The sequence below is a fragment of the Typopeltis vanoorti genome, chromosome 20, assembly GCF_054136105.1.
Source record: "Typopeltis vanoorti isolate ZY-2024b chromosome 20, IOZ_Tvanoo_1.0, whole genome shotgun sequence".
Classification (NCBI taxonomy): Eukaryota; Metazoa; Arthropoda; class Arachnida; order Uropygi; family Thelyphonidae; genus Typopeltis; species Typopeltis vanoorti.
In genome coordinates this window covers 16,257,708-16,274,223 of record NC_143568.1, presented here as the reverse complement: position 1 = coordinate 16,274,223, position 16,516 = coordinate 16,257,708, and the positions used below count along the sequence as shown (strand labels likewise).

Below are 16,516 nucleotides of genomic sequence, written 5' to 3'. Positions count from 1 at the left end.
ATTTAAGCTAATACTGTATAGCTGAGTTACAGCCCTTCTACGAGTTTTGCCATGAGGTGTCCTAATAAATTATTAGATATATGAAGAGCCAAAGGCTTCAATTCGGCGACATATATAACTTGTTTAAGTTAAGGGATATTACATCCCATATAGTTTCTTAGCCGAATAAGAAACTCAAAGAGTTTCATGCCGAATATAGTAGAAACTATATAAAGTTTGGCGATTCCAAGCGTAAGCAAATACCTGGTTACTGCAGCAAATGACCTTAAAGGTAGTGCAAGCCTTTATTAGGCTCTTAATTTATTAGGCTCTTCATATATCTAATAATTTATTAGGACACCTCATGGCAAAACTCGTAGAAGGGTTGTAAGTTCTGTTCGCTACAAACTTGATATTAACTAGGTCTGCCTACTCACTGATGAGACCTCAATAAAGGTTGAAACCGGTCTGGGTAGTGACCTTCTCTTATAATGTCGAACAATAATACAGCTCCTAGGAGCTAAGTTCACATTATGAGTAAATATCAAGAATAGTGATCGGAGCTTGCTCCACCTTTGACACGAGTTGCCTCAGCTTGCACCACCTTTAGGGTCAGTTGCTGCAGTATCCAGGTATTTGCTTACGCTTGGAATCGCCGAACTTTATATAGTTTCTACTATATTCGGCATGAAACTCTTTGAGTTTCTTATTCAGCTAAGAAACTATATGGGATGTAATATCCCTTAACTTAAACAAGACCATATTTTTTTTTTTATTACCATCCAAAATAATCCCACCTGGTTGGAATGTGCTAAAATTGTGTTCCAGTGAGGAGTGGTACAGTTATATATTATATCAAATTATACTGTATCATTTAATTAGTAAAGAGATGAATCTCATCACAGTCAAATCACAAATTTTGTTTCCTGAACATCTCAGCGTGATTCTGCAAAAAAAAAATTATTTTATAGTTGTGCTACAACAAAAAAGTAGCAAATCAGATTTTTTTATTTTATCAGTCATGGATGCTGGTAATCTGGTTTCCTAAAGAAAGTATAAAGTGCAATTTATTAAGAATAAATAAATAATTAACGATGACTGTTGGGCGGCATGGAATGAACGCAGGTTTTGTTTATTTAACAAAATCTTTATTCATTTTATCTTTCATTGTAATAGCAATATTAATGCTATGAGTGAGAAGACAGAAATGTATGTGCACTCATCTTATGCAAAACAAAGCTTTACTTACAGGAGATGCCAATCACACAGTGAAGGCAGAAAAAAAAAGTGTTAATCCTATTTAAGAACTGAACCACATGCTGGCGGTAGCACGCTACAGTGGTTACAAAATATGAGAATGCAATTAAGCAAAACTAAAATGAAAATAATTAACTTTGAAATAGAATAAGTAAAAAAAATTAAATAAAATGATTGAATGACATAGCATTATAAATTAAAAAGGAGGGGGGAAAGAGAGAAGTATAATACTGCTTGCCATTTATAAGAATGAGACTTTTACAAATCGTGGCAATGGATAGGCAGGCATTCTGATTTAAGTTTGGGTGGTGCAGAAGTGCTTGAGCACTCTCTTTAAACAACCACTTAAACCTAAACCAGTAATGATGTAAAAAGGAGAGTAACGGACCAGCGGATATTGAAATGAGTGCCCACTCCAAGTTGTGTAACCAGATTTTTCAGGTTTATTGCTGTTGTTGACATGATTTCCTTGTAGTCATTTTTTAACCAAATGTCTTTGTCCAAACTATGAGTTAGATGCAATCACACTGAAACTGGTAAACACCAGGGAGGAAGAGAAAGTGGGGATGTTTATCTTTTGTGGTTTGTAACCAGGAGGGCATTTTGTTAACAGAGAAGAATGTAGGCACAGAACTGAATCTTTTCAAGATCTATGCAACTGCTTCCGAGATGCCAACAATGTATGGGATAGGGATGTCCTAGATATCCTTCTTTCCCATAATCTGGAACACTTGCAACATTTGTTCACCATAAACCTACCTTACTTCATAGGCCACTATGTATAACAAAATTCAGCCCATCATTCGTATAAAAAAATCAGATACCTTTAAATCTTTGCTCAATAGAGCACATATTATCTACTCTAATTCCAAGAAGAACTGAGCACTATCTAATGCATCATACTGCAGAACCACTTCACCTCAAAGAAGTTCAAATGCATCCTGGATACTTAAAAGCCTATCCTTAAGAATCTTGAACCTGCATGACATGTCCCTATCCCATACATCGTTATCATCTCTGAGGCAGCTGTAAAGATCCTGAAGAGATACAATTTAGTCCCTATTCTTCTCTATACAAAATCTTCTCCTAATTACCAACCATGAAAGATTAACAGTCCCTCTTTCTCAATGTCTACCAGTTTCAATGTGATTGCCTTCACTTGTAGTTTCAACAAAGACATTTGGCTGTTATATAACTACAAGAAACCATCTATAACCACAACAATAAACCCAAAAAATCTGACCATGCATAGCATGGAGTGGGCACTCACTGCAAATTCACTCTGTATGATACCCTCTGGTCAAATACATTTTACATCAGTTCTGATTTAGGTTTGAGTGGTTATTTGAAAATCAAATTTAAATCAGAATGACTGTCTATCCATTGCCAAGATTTGGAAGAGTTTCATCCTAAAATGGCAAGTAATAACAATATTTCTCTTCTCCCCTCCTTTTTTTAATAGATAATGCTATGTCATTTGATAATTTTATTTAATTTTTATTTTATTGTATTTCAAAGTTAATTATTTTTAGTTTTTAATTGCAACTTCATTTTATTTTGCAATTATCCGTATGGTGGCAGTCTAGCATGTGGCTCAGTTCTGTAAATAGGATTAACGTTCTTTATTCTAGCTTCACTTTGTTTATGCTGATGATGGCCAGTTAGTTTCTGGCTGAAATATTTGCAGTAATAAAATTATTTTTATTCTTGTAAATATGTATCTAATAATTATTATGCCCAAGTGCCATTAAAAACTACGCATAATCACAAATGGGATTCGTATAAATAATATTAACATCATCGGAAAGGAATAAAAACTTAAATGAGATATTAATTATCTCAGATATTAATTATTACCTTCTGCATATCTCTTTATCAAAACAGTTGACAGAGTACAATACTATTCAGCAGGAATTTACAAAGAACATGGGCAAGGTTACCAGTTTTATATTTTAACAGTCTGACTGAATTAGTGAATAGCATCATTGCTTTCCATTGTGCTATGGCAATTTATCTGTGAATGTCTTCAGGTCACAGATAATTTTATTGCCCAGTGTGAGATCATTAACATGATTTTGTGGAGGCCTGAAAAAAACTTGAAAGAGTACCATATTTTGGTCTACAGCCAGGTTCTAGGATTATTAAACCCTGTTATAGTAGTTAAACTACACTAGTATAAGTTTACAACACTGTGTGGGTGGGAATGTCAAAATTATATGTACATGGTTTAAAAGGATCCTGTGGATAGTATTAGTAATAACATGTTCTGCTAGATCCCCCTTTCTTATATCCCCCATTCATTGCATTTATTAGAGATATAAGAAAGATGTTCAGAAAGGCATACAGAAACAAATAGGACTTTTTCCCCAAAGTAGAATAACTTGCAGTTGTATGGACTGAATAGACTCCAGGTAGTAGTAGTAGAGATGAAATTTTATCTTTTGGAGATAGTATCAGAGAGCTTACTGAATTAATAAGCTTGAAAGTTGTGGAAATATTAAACATCTTCAAGGTATGAGAAATATACTCTCTAAAATTATTTTAATGTACAGGATCGCAATTCTAAATGAGTCTTTTCATCTAATAGAGGTTGCAGAAAAATGGTTGATAATCTTCTCTACTGTTTTGAGCTTATAACAGTTGAAAATGACTGTTTCTGATCCTTTCTGAGAAGCCACCGAGTTTCATATATATCGTTTGATGTTTAAGAGTTCATGCCATAATTGTTGAGGTGTAGAATGCATACTGCAAGTAAGTTGTACTAAAATGACCATTGAGCAGATTTATGTTGAGAATGAAGTATCCAATGGAAGTAGGCTTTTGATAAATGGAATAAGCTCACCTGATGATGAGCAGAGGAGGAGAATATCTAAGAAGGATAATTTGTTGTGTTTTTCTATTTCCATACTAAATTTAATTCTTGGATGTAGATTGTTTATATTAGATAAAAAAAAAGTAGGTAATGTTTCTTCATTGTAGGGCCAGATCGCAAAAATACCTATATAATGAACCCAAAATGAAGGCAGAGGATGTATGGATGAGAACAGGATGTCTCCTAAATGTTCTAAATAGAAGTTCAAGTGAGAGAGAGAGAGGACTTCCTATGATGGTTCCTTCAACTTGGCTGCAAAACTTACTTTAACAAAGAAAATATCTGGGACGAATAAAAAAATTGAATAATTTCACTATATCCTGTGGAAATGCTTGCGAAAGTAGATGTAATGGAACATTATATACAGCAGTATATAGCTATAATTGAATTGGAAATCAACTATTAAAATTCAAGGAAGTACAGGAAGATGGTCTGATGTAAAATCACTAAAATCTCACTGTTATTTCTTTCTCAGAAATACAAAGACAAAAACCATGTGCAAAGGTGAAAAGTTGGAGAAGGAAAGGCTAACAAAATAGGTGTTTGGTCTTCCAAGATTGCAGGAAAAAGACTCAGAGGATGATGGAGATTGAGGTGGATTGATGCAGTTAAATGCCTTGGAAGACGGCAAAGTGAAATGTTAGATGGGACCACAATGGAGATCTCTTGGAAGAAAATTCTGAAGAGGAAGCAAGTAATAATGCATAATTATATAGCACTATCATATCCAACACAAATCATGATGATAATGAGAAAGGGTTAGGTGTTGGCAGTTATTCATTTTAATTCTTTAATATAAACAAAACAATACAAGAACAAAATCAATGTGGTAATTTACTAAGCTGCTGATTTTTTGGGACTATTTCAAACCTGCATAATCAGAGCAAATGAGCAAATGTGACAAAAACTGAGGTGCTAATCATATAAACAATTTGATAGTGTAGTAAAATAACAAAAATACTAATGTCCTATCATGAAATTCTATGGCTGGATTTAGAGTAGCCAGAACTGTTTCAGATGAGAGTTATATCATAAAATAATATCCCAAATTTCTGATAAACTGATATAGCAATACATGTTGATATTTGGGAAGTGATTGATTGTTTATGCTGATTGCATGTAAACACATTTTACACATCTGTAAACACTAGGTTAAGTTGCAAGTAGAAGACCCTTTGTCAGCCATTATCAATCTATTACTGGATAAAGGACTTTCCAAGATAACTTCAAGACTGTTTTTCTGTTAATGAGACTTCTTTTCCATGTCACTCCTGCAAATCTGACAATTTCATCAATCTGCTGTGATGGTTGCCATTGTGGTCACTTTTCCTCCTGTGGAATGCAATCCAGTACTTCTTTGGTCCATCGTTGATCTTGTCTTTGAGCAATATGCTCTTCAGCTATTGCCACTTCAGCTGTTTCACTCTTTTTATGATGTCAGAGACTTTGATTTGATTTCTATTCGACTTATTCCTTCTTGATCCAATTTTGTGATACTATGCATGACTCTTTCCATACTAGATTGTGTTATTCTTAATTTTTTGAATCTTTCGTATTTAGTGTCATGTTTCACAGCTATATGTCAATAGAAAGAATGTACTGGCTAAAAACTTTCATTTTCAGAAATAATTGCAATTGGCTTTTGAATAGTGACTGCAATTTTTCAAACTTTCCACCCAAGTATTGTTTGTCTTAATTTCTTTCATGATTAATTTCTTTTTTAATTTCTTCTACAGTTGAAAAGTGGCATTAAGATCTTCATTTAGAATAGTGGGAGGAAGTTAGATACATGCAGTATCATATCTACATTAGATATGATACTGCGTGGAACATGTTTAATGAAACAAGTAACCCTAATATGGATGCCTTATTGCTGAGATGGAATATTGCAACTTTATAATACTTTCTAGTATGTGTGGTGCATGTGTTGGCTTTCTATAAACAGAAAAAAGAAAACGAATCATTTGAAAGATGTGACTTGTATTCTAGCAAGATCAGAGTTATCTGATTATTATTATTATTATTTTGTGAAGTGTATTTTCTGGTGAATGAGCTGGCTGCTTAAATGCACCAGAAATGTACAATGTTGTCTAAGAAATGGGAACAAATGGCAAACAAATCATGTAACACAGAGAGAAATACTAAAGATTTGTATATAACTGTTGAATGCTTGGTTCTCAGATATGTTTTTCTTTTCCATACAAAATAGCTAGAATATACTGCAAACTGACTTAAATAATTCAAAAAATGTCAGGTAAGAAGTTGAACTTAATCAAATCAAGGGTTTACTTTAGTGGTATGTTGGTAAAGATGTGAATATCAAAACATCTTTAAATATACCACATACCATTAAAGTGGGACTTTCTATACTACTGACTCCTGGATGGAGGGAGGGAAGAGCTAATGGATTTCTGAATTTTTGGTATATTTCTGAATATTTGTAGTAATCAGTATCTGCTAAGTTATTCTTTTAAAATATTTATTTTATTTATTTATTTTTTTGTATTCTGTTTGATTCATCATGACAGTAGCAGTAGCATTACCTTCATCCGCCCTAGTTATAATAATCTTGATATTAGCATTACCCTTATCCACTGTTATAATAATCCTGTTAATGCTGAACATCTTTGGAGCTGCTATTTGTATTGGGTGGAATACTATTTTACAGAGGTTTACATTTGGAAAGGAGGTTTAGCAACTATGGAAGGTAGTTCATTGATCCCACATTCAACAGTAATCTTAATTTCTAATTTAGGTAGATGTCTAGGTAAAACAGCTATGTTATTACATTAATTGTGAGTGTTAATGGCTTCTTCTATTTGATACTATTGATAATATTTTAAAGTGCAAGCCAATGTAGTGTTGTAGCTAGAAAATTACACACAGTTGAAGACTTCTGAATTATTTAATGCGAAGACTTAACTCAATTTTTTTTTCCCCTTTTTCACTACAACTTTTAAAATGTTATAAAGGAGACCACAATTCTGAGCTAAAAGTTTCATATATGATCTTATGTAATCAGTTCTGCTTTTCTCACATCCTAGTACTAAACTCATTTGAGTATAATGCGTCAGACTTCACTAGAAACTTCTGTTTTAATTTACACCAAAATGGAAGGATGGTAATACTGGTATTAGCACAAACTTTGCGCATGTTAAGAAACTGCCAATGCTTAAGTTAATTCATGTAAACATTTTATACTGAAATGTTTTGACCCGGGATGCTTAAGGGTCAAAGCTGTATAACTAAGAGGAAACCTCCACATAGCCTTTAAAAGAATGCAGAGAACCGACCAAGGATTCTGACCTAATGTCCAATCCTCACCTTCTCGTGGTGCACCCTCTTGGGTATTTACCCAACTGAACTGAACAAACCAGTATGGGCTGGCAATTTGGGATTTAGTCAACCAAATTGTACTCTTATTGGCTTAGAGGGAAATATAAAATGATGGTACAACATGATAAAATTTCATACCAGCTGGGGCATCGCCCGGTTAAACAAGGCCCCGGTTGTTTTCGCCAGGGAACCAGGACAAAAAGCAAAAAGTCAGCTACTGGAACAAATCTGAAAGCACACCCCAATTCAACATCACCAGAGTTAAAGATCGGTACTATCAACATAAGAGGCCTGAATGGCAAAGAAATGGAGCTAGCCGAGGAATTAGATAAGTGACAGATCGACATAATAGGGGTGACTGAAACAAAAAAGACAAAAAGTGGCGAGAGCTTTCTGAGCAATAAATACAAAATGTTATATTCAGGATATGACAATCAAGGAAAAGAAAGAGCAGCTATAGTATTCAACACTAAATACGAGACTAATCTTCTTGAATGGCAGGCAGCCTCAAGTAGAGTGATGTGGGCAAAAATCAGAATGGGGAACTGGACAATGAGACATTTGTGCCTATGGTCCCACAGAAGGTTCTACTAAGGGAGAAGTGGAGGAATTTTTTGTGGCTTTAGAGAAAGAAACTGACACAATGAAAAAGGAAAAGCTGGTCCTTGTTGTGGATCTAAATAGCAGAGTAGGAAATGACTGTCAGACATACAAAAATATTTTGGGAAAATTTGGAGAAAAGAGCAAAGCTAATAATAATGGCAAATACCTGTTGGATTTCTGCTGAGGACATGGACTGGTTATTACTAACACCATGTTCCAACATAAAAATGTGCACAAATTCACATGGAGAGAAGAGACAAGGAATAAGAAAAATCTCATTGACTATGTTATTGTGGATAGTGATGTTTTCTCCCTGGTACAGACACAAGAGTGTACAGAGGATTTGAAATTGGAAGTGATCACTATTTAGTCTTGAGCAGAATAAAATTGAATTTCATACTGAAAAGAAGAACATGTAAGAAAGTTTTAAAGTGAATAAAAGTTGAGCAGCTCTCAGATGTGAACTGTAGACTAAAATACACAAAGATTATTGAAGAAAAAATGAAAGAGTTTGAGAACAGGACCAAACCTTGGAGATTCAGTGGCAAGCCTTGAAGAAAACCCTGATTGATTCAGCCAGAGAGGCATGTGGTGAGGTTGTCTGCAAGGATAGAAAAATCAGAACTCCATGGTGGACACAGGAAGTTAAAGAGACAGTGAAGGAAAAGAAGAAAGCATATCAAAAGTTCTTGGCAAATAAGTCAGCTTGTGCTCTTAGAGAATACAGAGACAAATGTAAGAAAGCTAAACACTGTGTAAAACTAGCTAAACAAAAGTCATGAGAGGTCTTTGGTAAGAACATAGAAAATAAATACCAAGAAGGTGGTAAAATATTCTGAAGGCTGTTGAAGAAGCTTAGAAATGGAGGAAAGAGTGCTGCAAAAGGAATTAGAGATGATAAAGGTGACATGAAAACAGGAGAAAAAGATATCCTTGAAGTATGGAGTAATTACTTCGAAAAATTGCTAAATGAAACAAGCAGTGATAGCATAGTGGTAAAAAACACTGACCAGGCATGCAGTCAGGAATACATATCCATACTGGAAGTAGAAAAAGCCATCAAAAGCTTGAAATGTGGAAAGGCAGCAGGAGCAGATCATATTTGACCAGAAATGCTGAAGTATGGTAATATAAAAGTATTACAGTGGCTGCACTGCATGTTTCAGAAGGCCTGGACAGAGGGATGAATTCCCGATGATTGAAGTAGAGCTCTCATAGTACCCATATATAAAAAGGGAAATAAAACTTAATGTAAGAATTACAGAGGTATTTCCCTACTGAGTGTTCCTAGTAAGATTTGTGCAAGTATACTCGAGAAACAGTTGAGAAAAATTGTGGAAGAAAAGCTTGGTGAAGAACAAGCTAGATTCAGGCCAAACAGAGGCTGTCAAGATTAGATCTTCACTTTACGACAAATAGTTGAGAAATCATGGGAATATAACAAAGATCTGTATTTAAGTTTTGTCAATATGGAAAAGGCATATGACAAGGTGCCAAGAGAGAAGCTATTCAATGTGCTACAGTTATATGGTGTCAATGGGGCATTATATCAAGCAATACTCAGTCTTTATTTGAGCTGTAAGTCAGTAGTTAGAATTGAAGGAAGTACAGGAAAATGGTTTAATGTTAAATCTGGTGTGAGACAAGGATGTACATTATCCCCTCTGTTATTCATTATCTATATGGATCACATTATGAAGGAAAGTGGTATTAAACATGATATCAAAATTGGAGATGTCAATGTCAGCTCTTTGCTTTATGCGGATGATGTTATATTTCTAAATAAATCCACTACAAGTCTGCAAGATTCTCTGACTAAATTGAATAGCTGTTGTAAGAGATATGGTATGAAGGTCAGCAATAAAAAGACAAAGACAACGAAATAAGCAGAATCGTTGAAAATGTCAACAGCGTTGTGAATGGAGAACCTGTGGAAGAACAAGTAAAACATTTCAACTACTTAGGTATGACTTTTAGTGAAGATGGTAAATTAAATATGGAAATAGACTACAGAATCAACAAAGCTGGTATGGCAGGAATTCAATCGAATAAATTCATATGGAATAAGAGAGAAATTAGTCAGAACACTAAATTAGCTGTATACAAGACAGTATTCAAACCAGTTTTTAACTTATGAATCTGAGAGCTGGGTCAGAAGTAAAACACTTGACCAAAGACTAGAGACTGCATAAGAGTCCTGAGAAAGATTAGCGGTTTGAATAGGTGGCATCAATGGCAATATCATATTAAAAACGAGGATATTAGGAAAGAACTTGACATTGTCAGCATCCAGGAATGCGTTAGCAGAACTAATGTCAGGTGTATGGTCACTTAAACAGAATGGACGAGGAAAGATTAGCAAAACAAGTGTTCTCTACCAGGTTGGCAGGAAAACAACCTAGAGGAAGACCAAGATATAGGTGGATAGATACGGTCAAAGTGCCTTAGACGATAGAAATATAAGATCTGATAAAGTTGGAGTCTTGAGAGGAACAGACTGATTTGGAGGAAAATTGTAGATAGGAAGTTAGTAATGATGTAAATTTTTCATGTGGTACTATCATATCTTGTACCCCCCCCCCGCCTTGAGGGTACATGGCAGGAATCTGATGATGTTTTGACCCTTTGGTTATATAATTAAAAAAATAAAAAATAAATGAAAAAATAATAAAAAAAAGTACTAAAAATTATATTAAGTAATCACCTCTTTTCCTTGTTCCTTTTCTTCCTGTAATACTGCTCCATAACGTTTCCTCCTTCTCTCTCTTTGTTTTTCTTCTTGAAGTTGGAGAAATCTTTCCTGTTGTTTTCTCATCTTCAAAGAAAATATTACTATGCATTATATGAGTATTTTCCTACATAAAATAATTTTAACTTCATTATTATCTGTTAGTCTGCACTTGATTTTATTATATTCCACTCCTAAAGTAAATATATCAGAGTGTATCCCAAGAGGATTATCAGTCTCATATATGGTATCCCCCCCTCTTCTGGAAATTGCGGATTTTCATCCTGAAAATAGGCGAACCAGCCACAAGAATACAATTATGAGATATGCCCTCCTGCTATTCTTAGTTGCTTTGTCTGTCACAATCCAAAAGAAATATGCAAAACCATCACTGCAATTTCATGCCAGAACAGTTCACAATGACATTCAGTCAGAGAGAGACAGTCATTTCACAATTCAACTGCTTACTAACTATGGCACTGCTGCACTGTTCAAGCATCATAGTCTAGTTATACCATTTAGTTTTCAAGTTCTTGAAGTTAAATAAAATAGCATGCAAGGAGTATGCTGATAACCATTTCATTTATGGCTTTTGCAACAGCAATATGAGAGCTTGTGTTGAGTAATATTAAAACTGATTTGTTTCTAACTAACAAGTTTATATTTTTTATTGATATCTGACAAAAATGGATTGTTCAGTGTTGCAGATGAATGTGACTTCAATCTCCAAGTTCAATATATATAATTCAGGGTCTAGAATACTTAAAAGTTTAGATTGTAAATTCGTAATTTAAAAAATTATAAGTGACTTTTTTTTTAACATCTTAGGTTGATTACAAATAGGAGAATGACTAGGTATAACAATGTCACATAATCATGGGGATTGAATCATTTCTTTAATCTTACCAAAAGTAGAAATTATGTTGGCATTCCTTTTTGTATAAAAGGAATCTGACAATATAGTTCACTATGTTGTTAATTATAACTCTCCAAGTTTGTCATCATGGTGATACTATCTCTGTGAAGGTATTATTTCTGGAAAAATACTCCATGTTACTCCTCTAATAAATATTATTTTTATGGCTATTTAGCCTTTTGTTTAGGAGTGCCCTTTTTATAATGTCATTGGCTTTTTACTCAAATTTTAGGGCATTACTGATGTTTTATATAGACAGATATATGAAGATATAGGAGGAAAAATTCGGGCATACTTTTGTAGGATGTTGCTGACTGTCTTATTCAGCGGCATCCCAGCATATGGCGATATATCAATACATTCACCTGCTATTAAAAGAAGGCAGTATGATTGAAAGGAAAGGGGGGAGGCGGATAAAGTGGGAGTAGAGAGATGTGGGAGAATTATTCGTGAGGCAAGGGATATGTGAACTTTTTGAAAAACCCAGTTTTTATTATTAATGATGGGCAGAGAATACTTTGGGAGGGAGGTGAAAATAGAAATTTTTTTAGGAACGGAAAGGATATGATGGGATAAGATCAGGGGTAGAGTGGGAGTAATGGGGTATGAGCCGCTTCAACAGTGCATTGTCTTCAGAACTCATGGGAGAAGCGGAGGCTGTGTCATGCCAGCTTGGTGTTTATGTCTTTGGCATATATGTGTTATTTCCTATTGGTCGGAGTCGTGACCTAATTTTTATGTTATGGAGCTTCCAATTCTCAGAGATAAGTAGGGCCAGTGGATGTTTATTGAGTTTTTGTTACATTTTATGGCTATTGTTTCCAATATTCTAAGCACTGTTTTTTTCTTGTATATCTATTATTATGGCCTTGTCGATTTCCGGGGTATGGTTCTGTTCAATGGCGTGAACTGCTATTTCTGGTTTCCCTGTACTTTGTATTTTTTTTTTTTTTTTGGTTGTTGCATTTTTTGTTTTAATGTTCTGAAATAGGGATTGTTGGATTCTGAATGAAGAGAAATGGAAATTGTTAATACATCATTCAGAGTCCAACATAATCTACGATTCCATTCCCTGAGCAAATTTTCTTTTTTTTTTTAAACTAATAGTCTCATGCTCATAATATGCTATTTATGTAATTTCTTTCAAGTTGTGTTAATCAATATTTATTTATTTATATATTTTTGGGATAGATTACAGTTATGAGAAACTGTGTATTAAAATGTCATTTATTTTGTGAATTTAATTCCTTTAACATAATGTTAAAAACTGTAATATGTGCATTTTTAATGTATCCAGGAAATTCCTTAAGATAACACTTGATTGGCTGCTATGAGAAATTATGTTATTTTTAGCTAGCGCATGCCTTAGCACGTGTTACTGTACAGGATGCACAAAGCCAGTTTGATATGAACTGGTTAGAACCAGATTTTGGCAGAAAAGGAGAAGAGGATGTCATAAGCAGTACATGAAAAAAAAGGAGACACACACAGTAGGAAACAGGCAAGGAAGGTGGCCGATTGGTATGGCGTGAACGGAATAGGAAGGACTGGGAATCGCTTGGCACTTTGACTTACCTTTTTCGGAGTTCTAGTTCTATTATATTTTCCTATTGTCTTGCAGTGAATTAATGCAGGACAAAGGATAATAAGAATAAGAAAAGAGAGAAATTGGAAGTTAAGTTGAACCAGAGCAAAAGGATATATTCTCCCGAGTCTATTAATCAGTTACAGAAACAGAAGGTTCCTTTAAGTTTGTGTAGTTTCAAAGTGAAAGTAAAGAAGAATTTAAGTGGTGTGTTCATTGGATTCTCGATGTGAAGAAGCTATACTGCTTATGCCGGTAAGATTATCTTTTCTATGCCTAGTGTGAAGTAGCGAACTTATTTCCAGCGAACATAATTTAATCCTTATTGCTGTATTTAACTATTTAAGATAGAATGTGTGCAGTAGTGAGACATTTCCCCCTTGATGTGCCAAATATTGTACCATATGGATTAATAGTTCAATCTTGAACTATTAATAGTTCAAGATTAATAGTTCAAGAATATAGAGAAGCCATTGTAAGAAACTTAATGTAATATCGGAAACTGAAAATTCTGCAAACTATTTTGCTAGGTTGATAGAACTTTGAAATCTTCAAATGAATGTCTGATGGTTTTTATTTTATAAGTATTCTGAATGGTTAAACTGAGTTGATATTTAAACTATAATGAATAATAATTTTAATCAGAGTAAAGTTGTGATAGGAATCCTTGATAATAAGAATAGAATCTGTATACATAAGTTCTAATCGTAATTAATATACTCAGCTGAGTAGTTTGCTAATATCTCAATGAAAACTTCATTATTGTTTAACTGTATTTTCCCTACTAGAGATCTTTGATGTAAATTTATGTGACACTGCCTTAAATATTTTTATTTGAATCGAATCTTGTTTTTGCCTGATTTCTTTCATCGCACTGCTCATTAAAATAATTCGAATCTTAGCAGGAACCTTATATAATAAAGAGAGCCTCGGCCTAAAATTAAGTTAGTAATAACATAGATTGATTGATGATCGATTCTTCAACATTGCTCATGCAAATTTGAACATAGAGTGGCGCAGTTAAAAATAAATATTCTGTGTGATCGAATGTGGAGTCAATCAACAACTAGAATATACATCGGAGTAAAAAGTAGGGTCCAACAAAATGGCGCAGTTGACAGGATGTTGATTCACTAATATTAGTTGAGCGATTAAGTTTTTGTAGTTCTTTAAGAAGAATTAATCCTTATAACCTTAGTATTAGAGTTAAGTGAACCACGGTGAGCAGGTTGTGGAGCAAGTCAGGCAAGGAATTGTATTTGAAAAGGTTTTAGAATTGAGATTATAAGAATTAAACTTGTAACTAATAAATTAATATGGCTCTTGCATCTAGCACGGGAATGGAAGATAGTGAATTCTTCCGAACTGTAAACCCCCAGCAAGTATTTCCTCAATTTTCGGGAGAGGAATCTGACGAGGTGATATCTTTTTTTTTTTTTTTGTGGAAAAACTTAGAGATGTAGCAAATTGGACTGACTTCCAGTTATTGATATTATTACATAGTAATGGGTAAAGCAAAGACATTTTTGTACTCATCTCCCATACTGAAAGAACATTAGAGTACCAAAAATTTAAAGATGCCTTGATATCACAATTTTCTAAACTAAGAAATATTGGTCCAAATCTGTGGAAACTACAGAGGGGCACACAGAAAGATAAGGAAAGTGTTACTGACTTTTATAATCGTATGTTAACACTCTCCAATAGTTTAAATGTGTCCAGTGTAGATAAACCTCATTTTTAGATAGGGCTGTATTCCAACAATTCCGCCAAGGTATTAGACCAGAATTAAGGGAAACAGCCTACAAGAAAAGAATTACCACATTAGAAGTGTTTTAAAGCTGTGAAAGAAAACGAGCAAATGATAGGAGACTTTTCTCCCTCATCCAATCTAAGCCATATAAATGTCATAGAAAAGGCTGATTGTTCCTCTAACATAACCAAAACTGGAAAGAATAAAAAGGAGAAAGGAAGGAAGAAAAGTATTGAGGAAAATTCCATAAATCTTAATCAAGTATCAGACAGTGAAGATCAATTTAACAAAAGGAAATTAATGGAGGAAGTGAAAACCCTGGTTCACCATGAAGTAGAAGGATTGCAGCAACCAATAATAAATCACCTTGATCAAGTGGTGGCACAACTAGCAACTATTACCTTAAAATCTCATGAGAATCACAACCTCTCAACAGATAGAATCAACGACATGATAGAACAGGAAATACAAAGACAAAATCTGCCCATATTAACAAGTCTGGATAAGGTGATGCAAAGATTAGAGGGCATTAATCAACAAATGCCCATTGCCTCTCAATCTCAGGAAAGGAAAGAATATCTCTCAACCCTTAGAGATCTTGCTAAATGTTTCTGGTGCAACAAAACTGGACATATTGCCAGAAATTGCTCTTATATTGGAGGAATATACTCCAACAACACATGGGATTCTAATTTCGGATATATCCCTCATGGAAAATGCAGTAATTATCAAAAACTCCCTTGAGTCAATGAAGAAGATTAAAGGAAATATCCAAGGATTCCAGTGTAATATTTTATCCGACACAGGCTGTAATGCTTCAACTATTAATAGAAACTATTTCCTACAAATAAAGCATGGATTAAGGAAAGATATAGCTCAATTAAGGAGACCCGTGAGAATTACTGCTCTGTCTGACTCCTTGCTCTGATGTTTAGATCCCCAACAAAGTTCAGCTTTTCTCTCTGTAATGAACTGAATATTCTAATACTTCTTCCCCAGTAGAACTTCTGTGTTACAAGAGGCACAAATAAATCTTACTAACCAATTTCCTATTGTGAAATTTTCCCACATCTTCTCTACTTGAAATTGCCTGACATTCAAGAAGTTTATCTTTCCTTCCTTTCTCTGTCAACTAGTGGCTTATGTTGACAGTACATATCTCGAATTCTATTGAGTTTGAAGTTTTTCAAGCAGCTGATTTTTCACTGTTTATCATGGTTACTTGATGAAAAACGGTGCTTGTTTATCTGGGAATACATCTCAGTTAGCTAACATTTTATCATGTTGTAAAATTATATGTGTGGGTTTACAACAATACAGAATAATATTTGGATTTATTTCAACATGGATAATTTCAATAACACAATTGTACCAAGATCTGGAGAACGTACACATACAGTAAGGGTTTCGTTACAATAATATCACTTTCTCTCAGTTCTGCAGATGGTATTATTTTGATTTCATGAATTTGATAAGGGGGGATAGGA

The 16,516-nt window shown here is 34.2% G+C and overlaps 1 protein-coding gene across 7 annotated transcripts in view; it reads right to left on the bottom strand.

The window, feature by feature from the left end:
- LOC150095252 (uncharacterized) overlaps positions 1-16,516 on the bottom strand; it is a 542,725-nt gene that overhangs the window by 91,580 nt on the left and 434,629 nt on the right. For all 7 annotated transcript variants that reach the window (XM_090410531.1, XM_090410526.1, XM_090410528.1 and 4 more), the window contains one exon: positions 10,752-10,862. In XM_090410531.1, the coding sequence (XP_090266657.1) occupies positions 10,752-10,862 (111 nt within the window). The remainder of the gene's footprint in view (positions 1-10,751; positions 10,863-16,516) is intronic.